This window comes from Anas acuta, chromosome 3 (assembly GCF_963932015.1).
Source record: "Anas acuta chromosome 3, bAnaAcu1.1, whole genome shotgun sequence".
In the NCBI taxonomy this organism is placed as follows: Eukaryota; Metazoa; Chordata; class Aves; order Anseriformes; family Anatidae; genus Anas; species Anas acuta.
In genome coordinates this window covers 39955709-39982801 of record NC_088981.1, presented here as the reverse complement: position 1 = coordinate 39982801, position 27093 = coordinate 39955709, and the positions used below count along the sequence as shown (strand labels likewise).

General features: G+C 36.0%; 1 protein-coding gene across 8 annotated transcripts in view; it reads left to right on the top strand.

Moving 5' to 3' along the window:
• The window catches only part of MTA3 (metastasis associated 1 family member 3), a 155736-nt gene that overhangs the window by 58505 nt on the left and 70138 nt on the right, over positions 1 to 27093 (top strand). For all 8 annotated transcript variants that reach the window (XM_068676725.1, XM_068676721.1, XM_068676723.1 and 5 more), the window contains 2 exons: positions 10651 to 10753; positions 22085 to 22184. In XM_068676725.1, coding sequence (XP_068532826.1) covers positions 10651 to 10753; positions 22085 to 22184 — 203 coding nt within the window. The remainder of the gene's footprint in view (positions 1 to 10650; positions 10754 to 22084; positions 22185 to 27093) is intronic.

Here is a 27093-nt window from a genome sequence, read left to right as displayed (position 1 = left end):
CTGTGATGCTAATGGTCCCCTCCCAGCTGCAGTCCAGGTCCTAACCCAGTGCTGCTCATCTCTTGTGTCTGGGTTTAAAAGGAGACCACTCTTCTGTGGAATTGTTAGTGGTGCGGGAATCTGATGCAATTAGGTGCTCTCCAGCCATTTAAACCTGTAGAAAGAGTTTGGATTTGGCAGGGAGGAGGAAACGGGGAGATGAGGACCAACCTCTTACTAAGTTATACAGAGGAAGAGAAGTTAAAATCTCTGAGATGGCACAAGTAGCAGCCTGTACCAATGATGTTCTGTTTGAAGCTTTTTTTTTTTTTAATAACTGAAATAAACTACCTTCAAAGTATCTGTATAAAAACACAGAGTCCCTGTTGCACATCTGAAAATATCGAGAGAGTCTAGAAGTAGCATTTGCTCTACACTCAGTTCTATTTCTTGAAGGCAAGGCATTTTAGAATTAACGGAGTTCAAGTAGCTGAGGAAATAGGAAGAAGAAGAGCATTTGGGGAAATATAAGCTGTAAATTTTGGATGATGTTCTGAGAATATATATCCAAGACTTCTAAAACTTCTGTTCTGAGAATATATATCCAAGACTTCTAAAACTTCTGTTTTGAAAGAGAACAAAGTTATTCCTTTAGAGGCATTTTCTAATGTTTTCTTTTTTTTTTTTTTTTTTTTTGCTTCTTATACCAACTCAGCTGCAAGAGCATGTTGTTTTAAATAGATCAGATGGAAACTATTAAACTGAGAGTTCAAGGCTTTTAATGTTTGAGAATATTAAAATTCCAGGATGTTAAGTTTAAAAACTTCCAAGTGAAAAGACAGATAAGACATTCGTTTATATACTGCTTAGATTTTAATATTATGAAAGTTCAGGATGCTTAGATGCAATGTATTTTTTTTTTTCCTGGTTCTTTTAAATGCTTCCATATACACTAAAATTCTATTTTCGTTTAGTAAATGAAAAATTGGTCTTAGAATAATGGAACCTAGCTGTGATTTCATGAGGAGGGATCTGTTCGGTTATTTCATGGTGTATAATGCTCCCATTTATTGAAAGAACCACAGCTGGACTTGAAAATTTCTCATACTAGGCTGAGAACTGCAAGAGTTGTTTGAAGGGTGCAAATGCTTCTCTTGTCAAAAGTGTGTGCTGGATTAACTCTGCTAATTTTTATGTAGTTGCAATGATTTCATTCTGTAATAAAAGATAAAAATCATGCCTTTTTAATTCAGGTAATACGAAATATTTTTACAATATTAAGTATTCAGATATTTAAGTGTTAAAAATTGGAGAGCCGTGTTTAAGGACTACGCGGACAGATGACAGATGTGGTTATGAGAAATGTCTGACAGGATAAACAAATATAGCCTTACTGTCCTATCAGTTTTCAGAAAATATGGTATGTAGCTTGTGCTAAGTGATCAGTTCTCTGACAATTTCTGGATATGTGAACTGTGTGCAGGCAGTTTGTAAAAAATAAAATCCAATGATAAGTCAGCCAACAAAATGTTCCTATTTTTTTCTATTAGTTCATTAGTTTAGAAATGCGAAACATCTAACCTTTTGCTTTAAGAAATTTTCAGCGTTGATAATTTGGGGAGTATGTGGTTCTGGAATAGTTAACGTTTCCTTTGTGAATGAACCAAATTGTAGTTGCAAGAATAAGTTGCCAGATTTAGTTTAAACTCAGTTCCTTGTGTATGATCATCAAAGAAAAAATGGCTTTTCCTGTGCATACATAGTAGGTTACAACAGTTGCAAGTATAGAAGAAAATATTTGTGCCTCACTTTTATTTCCTTCTGTAAAATGCCCCAGAATCGTGTAAAAATCTATTCCAGAAAATTCAGTGTGAAACGAATTGAGGCTTCAAAGTTACGGAAGAATTTGTTAAGTTTCCAGCAAAATAAATGACAATTTCAAAATATTATCCAAAATAGATCATAAGCAAAGAGATCTTTGAGGGTTACAGGCTCAAGTAGAAGATGAGGACTTCCCATTTTAATGAAGCAAGTAATTAAGTGTTAGAAGATGGAACAACAGATACTGCAGCCAGATTCAGAAACTGCTGCTCGTGATAAATGAACACCGATGGAGCACCAGACATAAAGTGTACAATTCTGCTAACTCAGTAAGATTCCTTTATGGTCAAAGCAGAAAAATGATGCCTAGACATGATCCATCTCACCTGAAGATGGACATCTAAAGCAGATTAGAGGTTAGATGAGATGAATCTCGACAAGGGTAATAAATACACCAGAATAAAATTTCTTTTTATGTGTACTCAAATATATTTTGTTCTCAAATGGAGTTTGTCTTGGTTGTACTTTTGACTTAACATCAAAACTCTTGTTCAGAAGGAACTATTTCTTGAGCAGATTTAAATATGGTTGTCTCTTGTATGGTTTACAGATTTTTCTTTTCTTTTTACTAAACTCAATGAAGTTTTTTTTCACAATTAACTGTCAAATGCAGTCATCACTAATAGTAAAATGCTCTTTTACAGTGTTGATTGTGTCAAATTTTAAGAGGTTATAATACCCTTCTCTTTTGGCAGTCTCTTCTAGTGAGCTGATTTACGTGCTGGGCAATTAAATGTGTGTTTATAGACTCTTTAATCAGTTTTATTATAAATTAAACAGAACACGTAAATGGCCTCTTTGTGCCTGTTTTCAGTAAAGACTTCACTTACTTTTTCCTAACTTAGCAGATGCAATGTAAATCTGTAGTTTAGTGTTGCAGCCACATAGTACAGAAGCTTAATTAGATGTTAGGAGACTGCTTTATGAAACACGGTGTTTAATGAAGCCTTTAATGTAACACAAATAGGTTTGAAACAAAAATATGCATCTGTCTTTTGGGTTGCATAGTAATTTTTACAATTTTTGTTGCATTTTGGTACAACTCCATGGGTTAGTTAAATACATACATAATTTTAATCAAACAAGCAATTACATGTATTATGTTGTTTCTTTATAATATATATGTGGTAGTTGTCTATTCTTGGAGTTGAGTTTTCAGATCATTCTCAACTTCCATGTTACAAGACAAATGATAAATTAGAAGAGTTGGAAATTGTGCTGCTCAGTAATTGCATCTTATAAAAACTGTTCAACAGTTTGAGAGGAATTATTCATGTTGTTTGTTTGGGGATTGTTGCAGTAGGTTTTTGTTTTTTTTTTTTTCTGTCCCTGTCCCCAGTTGTAAAAAAGAAAAAAAAAAAATCTTGAGGTTGGTTTATACTTGAAGTCAGTTTTAACCTTCCTAACAAGAGATCTATGATTACCTGCTATATTTATCATTTTAAGGAGACCTGCATCAGTTCTTATTCTTTTCATATGTTTATTATGAACATCTTATTTTTCAACAACTAAAAGGAAATAATCAAATTGCTATCCTCTCTTCAGCCTGCTGGTTGCAGTGCGAGATGAATGGTCTGTGCTGTGCTGTTGGTGTGGAAGATAGTGAACGATTGCTGTTGGAATGATGTCTTCATTAATAATGGCTATAGAGCCTTCTCTGAGGTTGTTCAAATACCAAATGAGTTCTGTCTGGTAGCTGGCTTTTACAAAGGATACAGTTATTTATTGCATGCTGTGTATGTGCTTATTATCCCAAGTAATGCCTTGCACTGAGCACTTGCAAATCGCCTTTCAGGCTGTAACACAACATCTTAGGGTTTAATTGACTTTGCTGTATTTTTCTACCTCAGTAACTTTGCCTAAATGGGCTTATTGTAAGTTCAGTTTTTTTGTTTCCTTTGCCATTTTACTGTAACCATTTTTTAAAAGAACAAACTTTTACAGAATGATTTTCTCTTTAAGATGAAAAACAAATGTCAAATGCAGATGAAATGTGTTTTTACACTTGAATAATTCAAAATACATTTCATCGTAAAGAAAAAGTTGCCATCTGAATTATATATTTGGCTTAAATTTATGCAAGCAAACAGGACTATTCATCTTCAGCGTACTGTAGTCAAAGGGGCTTCACATATTTTTTAACATTGTTTATGTAAAAAAAAAAATTGCAGGACCACAGATTTTACTATAATTTAGTAGTGTGGGTTTTTGCTTAGTTGTCTTTGAAGAACACAATGTCTGTGTGTTGTGCTATCCCTCTTCCCAAAACAAGTATTTTAAATATCATTAAATAATAACATTTATATGTAGTATGGTAAAGTTATATGTAGTATCATTTTTCACTGTGTTTTCCAGAAAACTGCATGACTTCATATATTGTTATTTCAGGAATTCAGAAAAGCTGCTACAATCTCTCTGTATTCAATCTGGAAATGATGTATTCACTAGTGCTAGACTACTTCACAGTGCTAAACTTAACAAAATATCAACTAAAACGGGGGTAAGAGGGGACAAATCTTGGTGCAAGTCACACTGTTCAGATATATTCACATATATCAAAGGAGTACAAAAAGACAGTTCCAAAATAAAGGTGAATTTCTGGTGTCTCTTCAACGTTTGAATACTTGCCCTTGCCTTTGAACTGAAGTAGGACTTGTGGTTTTATGCAATACGTTAATTTAGGTCATTGCCTTTAGAACTGCCATAAAACGCTAAAATGAAAGGACTGACTATTTTTAATATTTCCTCCCCATAGCAGTAGGGTTTCTACCTAGAAGTGTCTTTAACATAAGGATTACAAAGTGAGGAATGATCTGGTTTTAGGACACTATGTCTCTGTTTTCCTACATTTGTGGAAGTTCCTTTTTTGCATACTGTTCTGCAGGGTTTTGAGAAAGTGTCAACGTTATTTGTTCCTTTCTTCTAGCCCTGGACAGTCATTGCAGCCATTCTTGGTGCTGCTTTATGGAGAAGTTGGGCATACTGACTGCTTATAGTTTAGTTTGTTTTGAGCTCAATAGTAATTCTTTCTGTTTAATTCTGGGATTTTTAAACTCGATGAATTTAAAGTTCTTTTGTGTGCTTTGTGAGACCTTGCCTTTTGATCATCAGATTCTGATTTATAAGCAGTGCAAGACCGAGCACTGGGAGTGTGCTAAAGTCTTTGGTGTTGGAGGAAGTTTAATTTGGAAAGGATTTCTCAAGTGAAGAATGACTGAATTTTTTATAGACTAGAGCTCTAGAGGGTAGGAAGCAATTGAAGTGTACGTGTTTTATTGGCTTAGAAAATACTCAGCAGCAGTTTAAATTGCCTGTTGTAGGCCAATAATGGTCTTCTATCACCTGATAACTTTGATTTGTGGTCTCTGTACATACTGTCTTTATAAAGACTGTTTCTTCACTTCTAGTCTTTATACATGCATTATGCTCATATATTGAGTTTTACCAGAACATTTCTATAAATATAGAACTCATCTGAATGACTAGCTGAAATCTTGGATATCCTTCTGTCAGGCAAGTTAAGCAGGGATGGGTGAGGGGAAATTGTTCTGCAGTTGAACAGTAAACAGGTAATTTTCTACACTTTTAATAATCTAAGCTTTCTCATGCTTCTCTTATTAAAGTATTTGCACATATTTTTTTATTATTTTTATTTTTTTTTGTAGAGTTGAGCATAAATTTTTGAAAAATTTTCTGTATGATTTTTGATTAACCAGTACTGATAAGAATCATAAATCGTGTGTGTGGAGGGGGGAGGAAGTCAAAAATGAGTAATAAGAATTATCTGCAGAGCATTTATAGTGAAAAGGGTTGTGATTTTGAGTAGTTAAGATCAACAGCCAGCTAACTGTCTACAATGAGTTCAGTGTGTGCAGAGTTGAACTCATTAAGTGTCATTAGTTAAATTTATTATTATTTTTTTAATTAAATTAATTTTTTACGTCTATCTGAAAGATCTTTCTTCCTATCCTTCATGTAGAACTCCTTCTCCTGGTGGCAATTACTTCAGCATTTTGTAACCTTTTCCAGTTAAGCTGTACATGCTGCTCTCTCCTCTCCGCCATCATCAGTTGCTTGCAAAAATTTGTGTGATGTTTTGTGATAATTAACCTCTGCATATAAATGTATATTTCATTATATATAGTACAAATACATTGGCTGTTGTAGAGGGGAACTAAAGAACTGGTAATTGGAGGAGAAAGTTTAGATTTACTTTAGACAGGCACTTTTAACGTCTGGAACTCTGTTCGTAGCTAAACAGTACAAGAAAATCAAATGTGATGCTATTTTTCTCTCCAGTAAGTTACAGAAAAAGTTTGTCAACAATCTAAATGTCAGCATGAGAAGGTGGTTCACAAATTAAAGTCTCATTTTCAGTGGTTGGTCGTCCATTTTTGTGATGTTAAATAGCACACAAATTTGTGTTCTAAAAGATAATTTAGGATTACCTGCAGTTACTATACTGCCCAACAGTTTTGGCCAAAATCTGGTAAAAACTATATCTCCCAAATCTGATCCTGTATTTCAGTTATAATTGAAAGGAATCTCTGTTTCACATCCTTGCAATGTAGTGAAGAAATACTGTTCCTGTTTCACAGGTGTGAAAAAACTTCATGTCTGAATCACAAAGGGCAAGAGTCCAGTGAGATCAGTTAATGGAGTCATAGAATGCTTTGGGTTTGGAAAGGACCTTAAAGATTGTCTAGTTCCAACCTCTCTATGCTCCATGAGAAAGAGACCTTCCCCAGCTTCCCAGTGTAGGCCTCCTTTAGTTACTGGAAGGCTGCTAGGGTACTGTAATTCTTAATGCTTGGCACATACCTATACATTTATGAGCCCTTCATGTTTATGTGTTTGGTGTCTCACGAGTATGGATAATTAATACACGAATCAACCTCATGGCTAATTTCGAGAGATTCTATCAAGTGCTGGATGAATTTCCATAGCAGGGGAAACTCTGCAGCACAAATTATTGGTCTGGTGGCAGTTGGTCTATGGCTACACCTGCCTTCTTAGTATGACGAAAAAATCATGATTACAGATTTTCTGCCCTGTGTGAGTAAGGATCTTGATGCTTGAGCAGGTGGTACTTCTGTTTTGCAAATCATAAAAGATGGATTCACTCAGAAAGCTGAGCACTGCTGCTGTTTAGTTTAGGTGTTTGGATCGAAGTGAATGCTAAATTACTTTGTGAAAAGAAGAAAATTGAAATATAGTGCAAACTATACAAAACACAAAAAAGAAAAAATTGTGTCTGACAAGTGTTATCAGAAAAGAAAATGTTCTCCTGGCTATTTTTCAGTCAGTTACGTCAACAATTGTGAGTCATTAGAAGTGGAATTGGCATTGTTTCCCTGAAAATTGTTTAGAAAACAAATACACACGCCTAGCTCACACTTAATGTTATAGATTTTATATCTGAATTTCTTAACCATTTTGTTTTTTAAAAGGACACGGTATTGCGGCTCTGTAATCTGTAAAACTAAGAACAGTGTTGTGAGAAAATGTTCACAGAACATGTTTTCATGGGATATGTCCTGAGAACAGCACAGAGACCCTCTGAATCTAATGTACAAGTTACCTTGGGGCTATTTATCTGCAGCAAGCAAAGTCGAAAGGATTAAATAGATCTTTAATTTCCTGTAGTTCAACTTAATGGCATTTGGTTAATAGCTTAGGTTTCATTTGTTGTGTTTTGTAAAACTTAGAATTGTTTTTGCTGGGGTGGGGAGAGATCATGTTTTCTTTTGATTAAAATAACAAACTAAAATGCAGAACTTCAATTTTGTTAAAGAAGAACTTACCGTTTTGCTTTTTAAAAAGAAAAACATGAGAAGAAAGTAAAAGATTGATGAGGAGAAAGATTGACATATTTCTGGCCATTTACTAATGTTTTCTAGTAAAATTAATCTTTGGGATTAGATTGGCTATAACAAAATTTTAAGTAGTACTCAAAATAAATTGGATGCACTGATAAGACATACCAGGCATTCGAAAAATTAGCCTAGCACTTTTCAGAAGCCAAAGGAGATAATTGGTATGTTGGTGGTGGTGAGGGAAGGTAACACTTACAAAACAGAACCCTAGAGCCTTCTTAGATGCAACACTGAAAATGTTAAAAGTAGAACTCCCCCATTCCATTTGTCCTGGAGTCTGCAACTGTTCGCAATATAAGGAATGAATACTGTGGTGATTTTGATACCTGTTCAGTTTGAATTTCTTATAATTATATAAAAATGTAGAATCGTTGATAGAAATGAAGTTTTAGCTTTAAAGGGGTCTACCACATTTAAAAAATCCTATAGTGTGTTGTACAGACATAGTTAAAGACAGCTCAAGGAAAACTTTTTTCTTTAAATTATTAAAATTTTGGGAGATTGCCTCTGGAAAGACTTGTTTATCTTACATGATCGTTTTATATGAATGTTCAGGACATACCAATGAATTGCAACACATTTCTGTTCTTGAGGGTTTTATTCAAGGACTTCTACTGCACTGCTTGACTGCTCCCATGATTTGAACTGCTTAGGTTCCTTCCCTTCATGTTTATGTGACAATACCTGCCATTTAGGTAGAAAATCAGGATCGAGGCATACATTTTAACTGCATTTTGGCAGAGGCTGCATATATTCTGGAAACCCACATGTCTTACATATTTTCAATGTTAAATATCATAGCAACAATTGCATTATATTTCATACATACTTTTGATATAGATTCTGTTGCTTTTATTGTATTTAAGTATATTTATTACTACCATTCTAAACTATTGTTTGGCAATACTTCAGATTTGCCTTTATCAACAGTTAAAACAAGGTTTTGTAGTAATGATTATTTAATTACATGTACTTGAAGTAAGGTGTCATAGTTCAATTTTAAAAATCTTTTTGAAAATTTGATTCAGGAGAGTGACATCTTTTTAGTTCAACATCTGTGTTATATTTGTATGATGTTTTCCTTTGTGCGAACCATGACCTGTCCAAGTCCTGGCTTTTCTCATACTTCTACAGTTAAGATCTCCAGGATATGAAGTCCTGAAACAGTTAAGTAACACGAAAGATACTTAAAAACTATATATTAACAGATTGAAATGAAGTGCTCTGAGGTTATTTATAAAATATAGAACATCACCCACAATGTGTCTGTCACAGATGGAAAAAATGAATGTATTGACAAGTGTGTAGTCCATTGAATAAGTTTATAGACATAAAATCCTACCCACAAGCGCTAGGAATTAAGTTTGTCTCCAGTACTGGATGTGAATTAGCTTAAACAGAAGCATAAGTCCCATTAGGCAGACGAGTCTTTATTGCCTGTGTATCAGAAGAAAGTTGTTTACTTTATTTTGCTGAGAATGTTCCTGAACCATTATCCAGACAGCATGGTGCAATTCTATCTCATGCTTTTGGTAGGAATGAATATATACCACACTTTCCTTTCAAAATGGATGTACTAAAGAAACTTGCCACATACAATCAGATTTCAGAAGAACCGGAGCTTGGTTTGCAGTCTGCTTCCAGACTCCTAAGTGTACAGGCTTTTTCATGTCTTAATGGTACTATGCATTTTTAGACTGGCTGTTTTCATTAGGTCATAAGAAAATGCAGAGACTGAAGTGATTTTCTGTGTACTTAGAGAGATACCTGCTCTGCTTAGCTTTTCAAAGGACGTGGCATGGCTCTGCATTTGAGGACAGGTTTTTATTCTTGCAGTAGCTTACAAAATTCAGAGAAGCTCTAGGGGACAATTGAACACTTAAGTTCTTCACATCTTCAGTGAAGGAAGAAAATGCTTATATTCTAAAATATCAAAGGAGGATGATGACTAATGATGCACTTGCCGTTTGTTGTACCTTGCTATGTTGGTTTTGGCCGTGTCCTATAGATAAATATTCCTATGCTAGTAGACTGTATGTTGTCTGCCTATTCACCCTCTGTTTTATGTTTCTCATTTTGCAGTACAAGTTATTGATGGAGTAGCCAAGCTGAGATTTAGATTTCCATATGAATGTGAATCATTGTCGTGTCTATACACTTTACTGTTCTTCCAAGAAATATATAATTTTAATAACAGATACAATGCAAGTTAAATTTCTGAAAACACTGTTGTTTCAGTCACATGCACGTACACAGGTTGCTCTATTCATTCAAATGGACTTGGGATATGATTATGTAGTACATAGTAACTTTCTTGTGCTGTAGCGTTATGTATCACTTTGTGAGTGCGTATAACTAGTCAACAAACAGCAATTTTAATAGTATGATTGTTGTTAACAATACAGATAATGTAGTGGTTGAGAGCAAGAGGTGAAAAAATTAAATATAGTAGGTAGCATTGTTTCATAATGATTTCTGTTTTGGGGGTGTATTCAGAATACAAATTGGATAGGATTTTTAATTGCTAAAGCTGGTTAAGTGTAAAATTAATTTTAATGTGGCTTAAGTGAAATTAACTTTGATATAGTTGAGAAGCAATTTAAAAACCCCACTGGTTATTTACTTTCTGGTTTCAAGTTTATAATCACATTTTATTAAAGTTTTTTGATACTACACCACCTAAGACTGCCTTCTTAAAACAAATTCAAATGCTGATATTAAAGGAAGATACTTTTTTTTATTGACGCTGCAATATGAAATATAAATGGAAACTGCTGATTATTAAGTACTTTTTGAGTGTGTGTGTATATATATATATATAAATGTACAATGTCTCTTTTAAACATAGCACAAGAAGTACACAGAGCAAAGCATTGTAAGTAATAAGTGTTTTGTCCCATCTACCTTTTGACAGGAGAATTAGATGACAGAGAACAGGCAAAGCTGGAAGTAAAAGTATGGGATCCAGATAGCCCCCTTACTGACCGTCAGATTGACCAGTTTTTAGTTGTAGCACGGTAAGATTAAAATCCTCTAATAAAAAAAAAATCCTTTTCCTTTTTCTACTGACTATTTATTCCCCTATATCGTGTTACTCAATTTGTTTACCACCATTTTGTGAGCCCTTCTGTTTCCCACGGTTAGCTGAAAGAGAGAATCAGACTATAACCTTTTGCATATTTGAAGTTACCCGTACAGAAGAGAGAGAAAAAGAGTTATACTAGACTGCCTGTATTTCAGGCTACATTAGAACTTGATATTTTAAATGTAGATATCATTCTGTTTTCCCTTCTGAGTAAACAAAATAAGATTTCCATGGTAATATTTAATTCTTGTACTATAGTTTTTGGAATTTCATAATGTAATATAAAGTAGAAATTAGGATGATGTAAACAAATGAAATGGATGTAGAACTTGCCAGATTTGCATATAATTTGACTAATATGCAGTGCAGTTATTTCAAACGAACATTGAAATTAAAGCTGTGAAGCGATGCATTTCATTAGTAGAAAAAAAGATCTGGTCAGTTCAATTTTATAAATTAACATGTGATTATGCAGACTTACTTGAAGAACATCAAAGCCATTGGAATTCATAAATACCTTTTAAAAGAATTTCTCCACTTTACAGAATTTAGAAAGTTTTAATGTTTTTACTGAAGGACAACTCTATGCTCATAAAATAAAGCATGTTTTTCTCATCCTCTAATTCATACTTAAAAATATAGCACAAAGTTACTGTTCTACCTTTAGAAAAAAAAAAAAAAAAAGGTGCTGGCAGCAAATTGTTAATTAAGGTTAATGGAGGGATGTTACCCTGAGTCATTCCATCCTTTTTTTTCCCCTCTAACCTGGTTGCAGAGCATAGTCTCAGATCTTATTAGGCAAATACTCTTTTCATGTTGTTTCCAATTTTTGTTCTTTATTCCTTCTCCCTTAAAACATTTCAAGAAGCGGATGGGGGGGGGGGGAGAGGAAGGGAGAAACTGCATTATATTTTCCAGGTTGTGTACAATGAAATGGGTTGCTGATTGATCGTCTTACTCTTCCAGTTTTGATTATAGGCTATTTTGAGTTGGAAGGGACCCACAAGGATCAAGGAGAGCAACTCCTAGGTCCACAAAGGTCCTGATTTTTGGGTGGTCCTATGTCTGAGAGCATTGCCCAACTGCTTCTTGAACCTCCCTAACCCCCAGCCTGACCCTGCCCTGTCCCAGCTCCATGCTGTTCCCTCGGGTCTTGTCGCTGTCCCCAGAGAGCAGAGCTCAGCGCCTGCCCCTCTGCTCCCCCGGTGAGGGAGCTGCAGGCCGCCATGAGGCCTCCCCTCAGCCTGCGCTGCTCGGGGCTGAGCAAACCAAGGGACCTCAGTCACTCCTCATGCTTTTTCCCCTCTAAGCCCTTAGTTGTTTTCATTTTGACAGTCTAACAGTTTTATGTCCTTCTGGCATTGTGCGGCCCCAAACTGCATGTGGTGCTTGAGGGGAGGCTGGACCAGTGCAGAGCAGAGCTGGACAGTCCCTTCTTTGGACTGGTTAGCAGTGCTGTGCCTGATGCACCCCAGGGTATGATTGGTCCTCCTGGCTGCTGGGGCACACTGTTAACTCCCATTCAACTTGACATCAATCAGAATCCCTAGATTCCTTTCTTTAGGGCTGTTCTCCAGTCTCTTGACCCCCAACTTGTACGTAAACCTAGGGTTAACCTTTCCCTGGTACAGAATCTGGCATTTACTCTTTTTAAGTTTCATGCAGTTGGTGATTGCCTGGCCCTTTAGTCTGTTAAGATTGCTCTACGAGGCCCCTTTACCCTTGACAGATTCAACAGCTGTTCCTAATTTAAGTGTTTTCTTCAAACTTACTTAGTATGCATTCACATCCTGTGTCTAGATCACTTATAAAAACACTGAAGAGAACTGGCCCCAAAACTGGGGAAACCCCACCAGTGCCTGGCTGCTGGCCTGATGCAACCCTATCTCCTGTAAACCTGACCGATCAGGCAGTTGTTCACCCATTGTATTGTGTACTTGTCTAACTGCATGCTGGAAATTTTGTCCAGACGGATACTAGGAGAAACAGTATTGAAAGCTTTGTTGAAATCCAGAAAGATTATACCTACTGGCTTCTGTTGGTCAGCGGTAGATCTGGTAGGTGGTAGATATTGGTAGATGTTGATCCAGTTATGTTTCTTTCTTCCTCACTTAGTAGCGCTGTACCCTTTTTATACAGTAGTAAAAGTTGCCTGTCTCTTTTGAATTTCCAAGCAAGCCAAAGGGGTGTAAGTGTGATCATGCATCTTTTCAGAAAATTACAGTGCCTGGTGGGTGCTCCATAGAACAGAATGCAGAAAATAGAACTATTTCTAATACCAGCAATATCTGGGTGTGTATGGACAGACAATACAGGATTCTTTCAAAATACTGTGTGCAAAGATGAAGAGTTATAAAAGTGATTATGTGCATCTTTGAAGAGTTCATTCATTGCCTTCACATCCTTCCACCTCCCGTACTGCAACTACACTGGAGAGTTTAAGAAGTATACTGTGAAGATGAAAATCTTCCCAGAAGAGTATGTTGGTACCACAAAGCAGTGTCTACCGGGAAGTGATAGAGAATAAATGATTGATTAAAAAAAAAAAATCTTCTTCACTGTATCTAAGACATCCTGTGCAGTGCTGTGCAAGTCCTGATCAAGACTGCATTTGTTTAAAAGTTGATAAATTTCTGTACACAGGGTTTCTGTTATGGCTAGAATGGGTCCTGACCATACCAAGATCTTGTGATAGGTCAATCACTAATGCTGACCAACACCTTATTAGAGATTGTCACTTTATTGATGGTCTTCCACAAACCTCCACTCATCTTTGCTGCTTTTGAACAGACAGGAACTCTTTCCAAGCTGTATATACTTATTTTCTCAGGCTGCAAGAGCAGATTTTTGTTGCATTAAGTAGTTCCCCGACAGACTTTCACTGATTTCTGGAGCAACAATTCTCCTATGACAATTGTGGCAGGTTTTAATTCAGTATGTTCTGTGCTTGCAGGCAAAAGCTTTTATTATACTGGACCAGTAAAAGCTACTTGAGTAACAGAGTTAATATTATGATTTGATAAACTGTGCTTACAGACTCAGATCTCTGCTGTGTACTGACTACAATTATCTGGGCATTGGCTGTGCCTGCTGGGTTTCCATTAAGAATGTTATTTCTATTACTTAGAAGTTGTTTGATTTTTGAAAATTTAAAATTCTGGTATTAAGAAATTTCTTCAAATGTTTTCCTATGTGTAATTTTGTTTAAGTGGGTATATGCAATGTGTATAGAAAATCTAAAAAGCCTTTTTGAATGTTAAATCAGGGGCATTGAGTATTTCTTCTCTTTTTTTTTTTTTTTTTTCAGTCTACTTTGGTTGAAGGAAGAGTTGCTTTCGAACTTACAGGCATCAGCTTTTTCAGTCACCCAAGCACACGTTGTTCTTTAGGAGGTGGTTCTTTTTCTATTTGTGTTGCACATTTGCAAGAACATTTAGATTTGGCTTTGACCACTTATTCTGACAAGATTTGGGTTCTGTATCAGGAGTAAAAAAGCCTTTTATCCTGTGTTTATATGCTTGGTCAGTTCCTCATCCTGTTTCTTTGGCCATTAAATACTAGTATGCAATAATCTGCTGGATATAAAGATAGAAAAATATGCATATCCTTTCCAGAAATCAGAGGCAGCATCATCAGAAAAATCTAGTTTTGCAAAGTGTAAGAGTACTTGTCAGGAAAGATCCTTAACCTCAAGCTCTCTGATGAGTCTTACTTGATTTTGTGGATTTAAAAATCTTGAAAGTACTACAGTGCTGCTACTGAAGTATAATTTGGACAAAGGCTCTTTCATGAAGTAGCAAAAGCAACGGTTAGGAGAAGCTGAAGGCATCAAACTGATGTGTTCTGGTTTTGAGTTGTTTTTTTGGGTAACACACTGTCAGTTACACTCTGGCAATGAGAATTCTAACACCCTTTTCCACTCCATTCAAATAAGAAAACTTCAATATGTCATATGTATTGACAACAGTTCTTTTGTGTCTACTGGCTTCAAAGAACAGGATCCAAGAAGCTGCAACAGCCATTTAGAGATTATAAATCTGTCTACATTAGCAAATAGTATAGTCCAGTGGAAATTTATTTGTATAATAAAATGTTTGGTGCTCACAAACCAGCATCTGTAGTACTGTGCACATTTTGAGCAGTTTTATTCTGAGGCTAACTCCAGTCTGGTCCTATGGACTACATATCTACTAGTGTGTGAAACTAGTGTTTAATTTTAACAGAAATCCAGTTTGTGTGCTCCAAGATAATTTTGATATTGGGCAGAGTGCAGTAGGCATAGATGCTGGAGATGCTCACTTTGAAATTCCAATCCTAATTTGAACTTTAATGCTAGTATAAATGCACAGTCTTCTCCAATCATCTGTCTCTGTCATTCCTAATATACACAGAATACTTAATTACCTTGTGAGAACCCCATAATATTCCATAGTATTAGGAAATAGAGACTGTTTATTTTGTCAAGGAGTTGAAAACAGTCCTGACCAGACTCAAGTTTAGGAGGAATTTTAGGTTCCAGTCTGGACAGATGCCAAGAGCTGTAGATCTGGATATCCTGTTCCCCCCCCCCCCCCCCCCCCCCCCATCTTTTCATTTACTTTCTGTTAATTTGGTCTACAACTCATGACGTGGTAATTTCTTAGTACCTCCTAATTCTGTTAAGTTTCACCACATCATGAGGTATATGTTAGGTCAACAGCTTAGTTCTCTTACTCTGCTTCATCTAATTAGATTATTGACATAGTCTTCTAGAAGGAACGCATCTCTAAACCAAGCTGTTTTCCAGAAGGACACTTCTGGTCCTAGGTAATTTCTTACTCAAACAGTATTTATAAGACTAATTAAAACACCCTTAAAAACATTGGATCTCTATGTCAAAATTCCATTATTTTATTTCTTTGACTTGAAAATGTCATTTAATATCTCTGGTTAACCTAAAACATTTCCCTGCATTTTAATGCTTGCTTAATTTTTGATGTAGAATCAAAGAATGAAAATCTGTGTTTAGTCATTTGTTTTAGATCTCGATCCTTCCTGTGTTGTTTCCACTTTTCCGAGAGTGACTATATTCATTTTCTGTTGGTTACTATTGATTTAATTATAAGTGTCCGTAGTATATGAAGATGTATTTTTTACACAGATTCGTCTTAACAATAAGGAAGGGAATACAATGCAGCTTCATTTAGTAATGTTTATTCACATTCAGAAAAGAAATAAATCTTCAACAAAGGACAATAAGTAAAAACTTACTTTCAATTTGTATTTTAATTTAAAAGTGTGCTGAAATAATCTTCTGTTACTGCTTTTGCAAGATGCTTCAACATTATCAACGGCAGCTCACAAGATTCCCGAAGCTCATCAATGAAAATAAATACATAAAGTCATTGGTTTGAAAGCTTCAATATTGATGTGCTTCAGGAATCTTTAGGTGGTGAGAAGTAAGAGTAATTGGAGTTGATTAAAGAGGTAAAGAAATTTAAGGGCTGAATTGCAACATAAAATTGTGGTAAAGATGGTGAAAAATCTTGATGCTGGTACAGCGCCGGTAAGACTAGAATTCACCTTGTTAAGCAAGGCAAATTATAACATTTAATGGTAAACAGATGGTTTTGAAATTAAAAAATGTGTTCACATCAAGTGTACTAGGAGTATGAAAAATACTTTGTTTCTACCTGTCTGTCATGCTTCGCCAAAACAAGTTTATACCTTTGTGCCTTACTATAACTGTTCTTGACCAAATTAATCTGAAAATAACTAATTCAGACTTAGAGGTGATTTTCCTTTTTCATTTGTTTTGTTAATTTTGATCTGTTGCCTTACAAAGAAAAAATCTAAGCAGCAACATTTTCTTGGATCTTATTTTTGAGGGGATGATAGGTAGAGTTTTCATTCTTTAAGAATGAAATTGCAGGTCAGAGTACAAATAATGGCTTAAATCATAGCCTGTGATTTAAACTACTTGTATCTATCAGTATTTCTGTTGAATAACAACTATTTCACATATCTTCAATTTCTACTTAATAATGAAATTGAAGGTTAGTTATGACACATGGGGGGACATTACATATAATGCTACTCCCCACCCTGACTTAGAGAGTCTTTCAGAGAAAGAACAGCAGCAGGTGTCTTTGCGTTTATCTTGTCATCTCTCTTGCACTCTAAACCTCTGAAATGAGAGTAATGAAGCATAGCACTGCACAGACAGTTGCTTAGAACTGCAGTGAAAATGTGTCCTCTGGAACAGCATCATTTTACTATTACTATGTTCTTCGTGTCATTTTTTTCATTATCCAGTAGAAAAAAACTCGGGTATTTTTGAAGTTTAATTAGTATTGTGTTGATTAAATACATATCCAAGAGGTACGTTTTCTTCTTTCCAAGAATTTAAGTAACATAGGACTCTCAAAGGAGCAATCAGGTATTAATTGGCTGTTTTTAAAATGCTATTATTGATAGTAGGCTAAGAGGTCATTTTTAGGACCATTTCCAACACATAGTGAATGGGAACGTTGATGTAATAAGTAAAACAAAAGCTTAACTAGTATGTAGAAAACCACCAAGGATCTACTCAGCTACTTTGCTCAAACACTTTTAACTCGGATGTGAGGCGTCTCATTCATTATTTTGCTAATATGTGAGGAAAACTGAATTTGCTGATTCACAAATATATAAAGGTGGTCTGGAGGACAAATTTGTCTGGAGTATACACACTGCTCATCTCATATTTCTGAAACAGAGAAACAATGTTGACAAGGGAACAGTTTGAAAATAGACATGTTACAAAGGATGTCTGTCTCACCTGGATGTTTGAGAATACAAGGTAGAAGAAAAACAGAGCTAGATCCAGAACTTTCTGGATCTGATTTGATGCTGGAGTGCTATTGCTACCTGTGAGACTAGTGACTGTTTATCCTGATTATAATCACCATGATTCCAGGTTTTCTTTGGTAAGTAACAACCTTTTTCAGAATGAGATGCTGATGAGAAATTGAATCTTCTATGCAGTCTTTTTCTCTTGCTGCTTGGTAATTACATTGGCACCCCTCTAATACTAACCTTAAGTGAAAATTTGAAAATTGCTTCCTGTTTGTCTTCAGTCCTGTTCATATGGTCTGCCAACCACTGCTCCCAGTTTTTGTCAGTTCTTCTGTTTGCCTCAGAGGTGTGGGTGTGGCACATCGTAAACAGGTGAAGAACTAAAATCTTGTGTCATTCCTTTGGAATGGATGTGGGATCTCAAATTTTGCAGGAGTATAGACCCACAGTAATAGTTTTAATAGCTTTTTTTTTTTTTAATGGAAACTGACAGGAAATTACTTTGTCAACATTTTTCAGTAACTTTATTGTAGGTATTAATAGTGCAAAAATGTACAAAACATCTGAAACATCTGTTCCTAGTTTTGCAGGAGCTGTTTGGACGTGACAGTAACCAGTATGTGGTCAGTTTTGATTTTTATCTTAATAGTGCAATTATTAGTTGCTGCTTAGCGCGCAAAGCAAGTGAAAGGAGGGAATAATTTTAATAATAGGAAGATTAGTAATTGTCTGACTATAATAGTGCCAAAAGTGATGGACATCCCTATGAATCCTCACACCATCAGATTCTCATGTATGTGGTTGTCTTTACACAGACTGTGTTTAAATCTTGGCAGCAGTTCTGTGAAATAACTTCGATACCTCGTTTAATATGACTTGCTATATGGCTATGACTTCTATCCAGTCTCTTGTCATCTTGATTACTTAATTTCTTTGACTTTGACAAGCATAATCTTATCCAACCTAAATGTACTTCTTGAAAGTTCAATCTCTGCTGTTCTGATCCTCCAAGTAGATAGTGATCCCAGTCTCTATCATTCCCTTTATTTTCTCACATCCTCTCATGCTTACAAAACATTTCACAAACCTTAAACTAACACAAGACCATTGCCTACTATACTAATTACATTCCAGTGTATATTCCTGCATCTGCCTACATCCATCTTGTGTATTTTTAATGTCTTAAACTTAGCTACAAGAAATATGGAGCGATGTATTTTCTATGTTCAATTTGTAAGCTGAAGTTTTTACAAATATATAGCTCTTAGGCACAGCAAAATGACAAAGAAATACTTCAGCCCTAGGGAGTTCAATGCCAGTTTTTGTTTGTTTGTTTTTTTTTTGGTTGTAGATGTATTTTGCTGAATTTGTAGATTTACTCTGTAGTGTTAGATTCTGACAGTAGATTATTTTGATTTTTTTTTTTTAATGGTCCTACAGTTGTCAGGTACTATCTCTGTTACAAGTCCTTGAGAGAACTTTCTTGGTTCATCTTTAAGATAATTAACACAAGATCTAAGGTAATGCTGGATTATTTGGTCTAGCCCCTACACCTGCTTGCTGATACAGCTTCAACAGAAGTCGCTCCCTGTAGATAGCACCAGTAGATTATCATTCTTGTCCATCTCACAGCCATGCGTGTCATTTGTCGTCTGTTTGTTTTTTGAACTGAGGTCATCTGGGGAGGATTGGAGCATGTTGGATTCTGTCTGAAGTTTCGCTATTTTTAATTACTCGCTTTTGTTGCTGGCGGCTTCAGCACAGTTTCTGGTTTTGTAAGTTTGTTTATTGTTATTCTTAAATTAAACATGCCCCCAATTATGTATGATAATTATTTGGATTTTACTAACTTAATGAAACATTTCTTAGTCTTCTTACATTAAAGAATCTGTTTAAAGAAAAAAAGTAGTTGGAGTTTGGCTGTTAAGGCTGTTTCGGCTGAATGCAAGTTCAGTTTTGCTGGAAGGTAAATGAAGGCAATAGAGTATCATCTGAAAATGGGTGTTGAGTACTTTTTCTTTCATGTAAAAATCATTCTTTGGTATTAGGGAAAAAATCATGCAAGGAAAAATCACAAAGGAAACATTTGACCTTTATATCAATATTCTCCTCATACCTGTGTTTTGAATGAAAAAAAAAAGAGACAAAAACTAACGTATTTCAAGTATTTCTAAAAATGAATATTTAAATTTGGATTTTGACTGCATGGCTAGATTATACAGAGCAGTGCATTATTACTGTTTGAAGTTTTGAGACTCGGTAACTATAACAGCCAAATGCTGTAGAATTTCTACATTTTCTTGGGTTGTGTGAAAAGCTCAGTCCTTCAAAAGTTTTCAGGAAAGTTGATTTTGAGATACAGCCCCAGATGCCCCATCCTTCCCCCTTACAAACAGCACGCTGCCTGTGCTTTATGGTGGCTCTGGGTGGTTTTTCACTCACATATCCCATAGTCCTGGCCAGCATTCCTCTGGTGGTTGTGAACCTCTCCTGCTCAGTACTGCATTGCAAGAGATGTCAATTAGTACCTCAGTTCTTGCCTTTTCATCACTTATTTGACATAAACCTAGCTTTATACTGTATCTTAATTTTTATGTTACATTCTGGGCAACGTGACTCACATGTGCTTGGGCCTTGAAGTCAGCCTAGAAATTTTGAAAGCAACTTGATGTATTAGAGAGTGACATAATCTTTGTAATTTCCATAGCATACTCCTTTTATTTTAGAAATACGGTAAAATAAAATAGTGGTAACTATGGAAAAGGGAGATAAGCTAGTAGGTAGCATCAGAAGGGAAATGCAGTCATGCTGCATGCTGTATTACTGGTTTGAGCAGTAATGACAGAAGGATTACTGCAAAGATTGTTAGCTACAACCCTTATCAAAGCCAACATGCTTAAAGAGGTTGACTATCAGGAAATGTGTTCACAATAGAGTCTGATTCTTGGGACTGGTCTCTGGATGGATAATGTTTTATAAACAGCCAAACTTGTTAAAGAAAAAAAAAAGTCAAATTTGCTATTTCTGCAGAGAAGTGGAAAAGATTCTGGGAGAACATTTGAATATAGCTTATAATACGGCTTACTGACTCCACAACCTTTAGAAATTCAAGCAGTTAAAATCTGGAGTATGTGAATCACTGTCATTTAGTCTTAATTGTGTCTTAAAGGCTTTTGGGAGAGAGTACTGAAATGTATTCACTATTAAGTGTTTTGAGATTCAAGATAAAATTGTAATAATAGATATCAGTACCAATTTTTCCACTATCAGTAATATACCTTAGTGAATAAGACTCTTGATACACATTGTTGTTTTTTTTTTTCCTGAATATTAGATTTATGGTACACAATAATGTGACAATTTGTGCGTGTTGATTGACTCCATCACTATTGTAACTCTGCTCTTACAAATTTTGTGGGATGTGATTGTTGAATGAAACATCAGTCCTTAGTCTAGAGGCTTACAGTATATTAAAAATGTTAGGTTCTGTAATTAGATACTTAATTTAGAGGAACTTGCATCATGTTGTAAATGCAGCGAAACATTTTTTCAATTATCATAGTGACACAATGCACTGAGAATTGGTTATCGAACTCGGTACTGGAGCAGTTAATTATCTTTCTCATGTTGTTGCATCTTTGCTTATTTCCTTATGATATGCTGAGTCCAGTCAAATTCTTTTATGCATCTTTACCTTCACCATGTATCTTATGTGATATGTGCTGTGTGCTTTGAAGAAAAGTTCACAGTTCAGAATGGTCGCTATCACGCTAGTCATCCATCTCCATGCCTTTTATTTTATTACTGTGATAAGTGTAATAAATGCTACATACGAAGGTGCAACAAAAAGGTAAAGGTTTGGAGAAAAAGTTGTCCAGTTTCAGTAACACTGGGATGCTTTTTTTAAATAGGTTGAGAGCGCCACTTGTTCACTATTACTTTACACCTGTGACAAAAGTATGATTTTGGAGGTACTGCTGTGCTTTGCTTTACTAATGGAAGTAGTAGACATGCATTACTGGAGTGAATAAAGTGTTATTTCCTCACTGGAATGTGGTGAACCCCTTTTCAAAATTATGTTGTACAGTGGTTTGTCTTCCTGATTTTAAGAACAATAGTTGGAGTTAAGAGAGAAAAAAAAAAAAGTCAAAACGAGTCTGTGGCTTCACAATAAATAAATTGGTACATAAAATTTCCCTGAATATCATTTGTTCCCATGCTGTTTCAGATGAGTTGTTCTTGTGCATAAGATGTTCCTTTTTGGGGGAGAAGGTCAGAATTTTTACATTTGTTGGTTTGCTTTTGTAAAATGACCCTTCATTAGCAAAGATCTGAATGTGACATTTAAAATGACACCTTTGTGGGTATGGCATAATCTGTTAATAAAAAAAGAGGTTAAATCTTTTAAATGTTTATGCATTTACTGTTTATTCTTTCTCTGTTGTAGTGCGGTTGGCACATTTGCTCGAGCACTGGACTGCAGTAGTTCTGTCAGACAACCTAGTTTACACATGAGTGCAGCTGCTGCTTCCCGGGACATCACACTGGTAGGTGGTTTGTTACAAACCCTACAACTTTTTTATATGTATGAATTCAATAGTATCTTGCTACTTCAGAGTTTGCCCCCCCAGATGTCTGTTTTCCTCTAGATACCTGCGTGGAAGCTCATGAATATGGTAGATAATTCTGTGCATTTTCTATAAGCTGCTAGTGCTGCCCTTGTAGTCATGCTGTAAATGGTTTGAAATCTATTTAAATATATCTTCACATGTGATGATTTGCATGGAAGAGTGGATAATACTCATTGAACACAGCTTCAGTCAGTTCAGTAGTGGGATTTAAAATACATTTTAATAAATGTTGTTTAGATTATATCTTATTATAACTGTATCTGCAAATTTTGTAGAGTATAAGTAATTAGACCTTGTAAGCAACTTCTTGAAGAACATTTTAGTTAGGATATCCTTAGGATGTTTACTTGGTTTGTTGAAGTAGTTGCTGTAATATCGTGGAAACAGAATGGTTTGGGTTGGAAGGCTTAAAGACCATCTGATTCCACCCCCTTGCTGTGGTCAGGGACACCTCCCACCAGACCAGGTTACCCAAAGCCCTGTCCAACCTGGCCTTGAGCACCTCCAGGGATGGGGCACCCACAGCTTCTCTGGGCAGCCTGTGCCAGTGCCTCACCACCCTCATGGTACAGAATTTCTTCCTAATATCTAAATGTACTCCCTTTTAGTTTAAAATCATTACCATTTAAAAGCATCTAAGCATCTACATATTTTAGAGAAAGTTTAAAAGTATTTTAATTACAGACCAAAGTTTTGTCTTGTCATATTCATAGCTGAAATGACAAGATGCGCTACAGTGATAAAAGTGTGCCAGGAAAACTATGTGCAAACAAAATCTTACTGTTTCATAGAATCAAGTTTGATTTTGTCTTCCCAAAAACACCAGCAGACGGTGTCTATTTTTTTTTAAACATTTGTGTACAGAATCATGGAGATGACAGCTAAGCCTTAAGTAGGTCTATTACTCATCAGATACTTGAGTATTTGAACTAGAGGATGCTCAAGGAAACTTAACAGATCACTTAAAAATAGTTGAAGTACTGCCTTACACAGTGGGTAACTGAGAGCTCCTGGAATTCAGTACCTCAAGATTTTGTGGGAAGAGACAATGTTTGTAGGTTAAAAAAAAAGGGGGTTAGAAAAATCCTGGGCAATGGATTTATAAGTAGAAAATAAGGAGAATAAGAAGTGCACAACCTGGCATTCCTAATTCCCAGGGTTTGCAGGTGCTTGTGAAAGAAATGAGAGTTAACCATAGAAAGTTCTTAGATTGGCTAGCTTATTTTCTCGAAGTGGCAGTTCCTTGTGATGCTGACAAGGACAGATTATGTGTGTAGATGGATGACCAATATCACTCAGTAGGTCAGATTTTATATTCCAGATAAATTATATTCATTAGTATGATGAGAAATAAACAAATTCTTATATTTTACCATCTGCTCTCAAAGACTATTAAACCGGAAACCAACTTAGTCTGGGCTATAGTGCAGTAAAGGAAGGCAGTAGTAAATTGTAATGTTTTCAGTAATTTTCAAGAGTTTCTTCTGTATTCAAGAGCTGCTTCTTCTGTTTCATGCTTGCTGATACGATGTTACTGACATTCCTTTCACATTAAATGCTTTAGTTTTTCCATCAAACAGCTCTTCCATTTGACATTTTTCATTTTATTAAGATTCCTTTGGATGAAGAGTTTCTAATAAATGCCCGTCCTTCTTACTGTATTCAGTGATTAAGAAATAGATTCATCCTTACAGCAGTTTTTGTATTTGAAAGTACGTGTTCAGTGCTGCTAATAAAGGGATACATTTAACATTTGAGTGCCATATAAATGTTTCTCCGTTGCAAATGATCCATTAAGTTCCATTACACTTAATGAAAGGCATATCTTATAATGAGGCACCAGAGGAGCCACCCCAGGTTTAATTATTGTGTCTGTCTGTTCTTTCTCATTTTCCTACCCCCTCAGCTTTTTAAAACCCTCTTTTGCTCTTTGGCAAAGTACTTCCTTCTAAGTTAAGAAAAGACGTATTTGTCATTTTAGTAGTTATTCTTCCATAGTTTCCCATGTTAATTAGGAGCATATTTTGAGCAGCAGTTAAAGTTAGTACAGACATTTGCAGAACTTGTGGTGGATCTCACTTTGTGCTTTGAAAGGGATGTAGGTGCATAATGCTGAGAAAATTATCCTGTCTGTATCCTTAGCAGCGGATAACCCTTGCACCTGAAGTGTTGGTGATGAGGATTCTGTACACTGTGTCTGTGGGTTTCCAGTGTTTCTAATGAGTTGTTTCAGATAGAGATGGCTGTAAGCAGTCTGATAAGCACAGGTTATAAACATCAGTAAATTTTTTTTGGGGGGGGGGGGGGGGGGGGGGTATGCATTAGGGAAGTCCTGTGACCTTAATAGCAAGTAAGGGGCTACTCTCAGTCTTCCTTATCTTGAAAACCTGGGGAAGGTAATAAGATAAGGTAGGAAACAACCAAATCATCCAGAAAACGTTGCTAGAAGACATGAAACAGTATGGGTTTAACTTCTTAGTTGATAGTATGTGTGTTTTTTTTGTTGCCGATAGACTGGTGAGACAACTAAAACTTGCATTTCTGGCACGCTCACATGCAGTATTTTCCTTTATAATGAAGATTGGTCTCTGAGAAGAGAAGGAAACTGGAAAGACATCCTGTTTCAAATTTCTAGATGTTGCACAGTGCATACACTGATTGCCATTAAAGCAAAGGAGGTGGAGAGAGTCACAGTGTATGCTGCTTGCTGGGGGCTTATTCTGAAGAGCCCATGCTACTTTGCTATAAGGAAGTAAATCTGTTCTTGGATGTCTTTTGCTAATGTAAAGCGTGAGCAGATTCTTTCTTTCAGTTTTGAATGGCAAGATGTTTTAATGAATTTTATTAGACTTCCGTGTATGTAGCACATAAGATAAACATGTCTAAAGTGATTGAATTATTCTATCTATATTCAGCTCCCAGTTTGAGTGCTTTGTTGGAGGCAGTTCAGTCTAGTTTATTTAACTGACTACTGAAATTGCATCTATTTTGGAAGCTGTTAGAGCTTGTTTGCAGTGTGTCCTGTTACTCCCTTTTTTTTTCCCAGCTCCATGCTGCTCCTTTTCACCTAAATACATAGTTTCTGCCTTTGCCTGCTTAAGTTTGGACTTGAAGATCCCTCTGTCTACATGGCTAATACCTTTCATCTGGTGGGACCCCTCATTTGTGCTGCACAGTGTGCTCCGGGCAAACTTGCTTAGGGAAGGGTGGTTCTTCCTTTGTTCTTCAAGGTCCTATCTGGGAGAGGCACTGGCTGACAGTTCTCTCCTGCCTTATGCTCCTTAGGTGTTGTGTTCCCATCAGTTGTTTCTTAACGGTCCTCGGATTCTTGGGTAAAAAGATAGAAAAAGGAGATACTCCAGGACTTTGTCTTGAGCACTAGCAATGTCTTTGGGGCTGCTTCTGCTGGCACAGCTTACTCTTGGCAGTGTAGGAATCTGACTGAAAGTGGGGGTTGGCAAAGCTGCAGAAGGCAAAGATGTTACTGTGGGAACTTGTCAGTGGTCCTTTGTCACTGAGCAGCTTAGTGAAGACACTGTTTACCACAGAGTTCTCTGTCAACCTCCCCCCCTTTATTTTTTCTTTGTAATAGCACCAGAAAAAAGCTTTATGGAATCAGTTGTTTATTATAGATGGAAAAACAAATGTAAAGCAAGAGCAAGGTCCTGATTTATTCACTTCCATTGTCATTTTTAAGAAAATTAATGTCAGTGAATAGATCTAGATATAGCAGCTGCTTGGAAAATGTGCAGAACTGTTTTTCCATAAGGGCTGCAATTTAAATAAAGATTTGAAACTTGGTAACATAAACTGAGTTCAATCTTTAGGCTTGCTTTATTCATTACTTACATGACAAGCCATAAATCAGTAATTTAATTTTGCATTCTCTAATCTAAAGATTATGGCTTTTGGATGTTACGTGACAGCATTTCCATATTAGAATACTTCATGTTAACCATGGCTTATTCTCAAGGCTGGTAAATTTGGCTTGAACCATAGGTAAAGTGACTTATTGTAATATAACAGTGACATTACTTCTTGCAGATGAAACAGTTCAAGAATCTTGTCCCTGATAGCTTTCAAAGAGGTATATTGAAAGCTGGAGAAAGACTTAGCCTACACATAGTAGATAGTCAAAAAAAATAAGGAGAAACCATTATTTGCAATAAATTTTGCATGCAGAAGCTCAACTGGAATTACTATGTAAGTGTTATACTGACACATATTGCAAGACTGTTCCTTCCTTGCAGTGTTTTAGGTGTGATAAGATGAGTTTAGGGCTGTCTGAGAGACTGCATGTTGCCCTTACAGCTCGTCACTATGGTGGGACCAACACATGGGAGGCTGATGTTACGCAGTCACACACAGACACAGTATTGCACTTTATACATCTATTACCTCCTTCAGCACAATGATTTAAGATTGTGGTGATGGGCTTTTGGGACGCTGAGTCAGAAAGTCTTTCATGTTGCTCATCTTCCCTACGGGTGGATCTGTGATGTAGTTGATTACTTTTCATGTTCCCCATCACTTGTGAGTATCCAGGGTTACTTCTAAAATGAAGAATGCTATAACCTGTTTGCTCTTTTTCACTTTTTTAAAGGAAGGTGAAGTAAACAACAAAAAAAATGATTTACCCATCTCTGGAGTTTATCAAGGGGAAAAACTTGCTTGTTTTTCAGTGTGATTATAATGAAAGCAATAAATGACTTATTTGTCCAGCAGTGAGAATATTAAGCACATGTTTCCTGAGGAACTGTTCAGTTACTATGTAGAAGTTAGTTAAAATTGCCCCTCAGTCAGTGTACGTCACCGTCACTGTTGG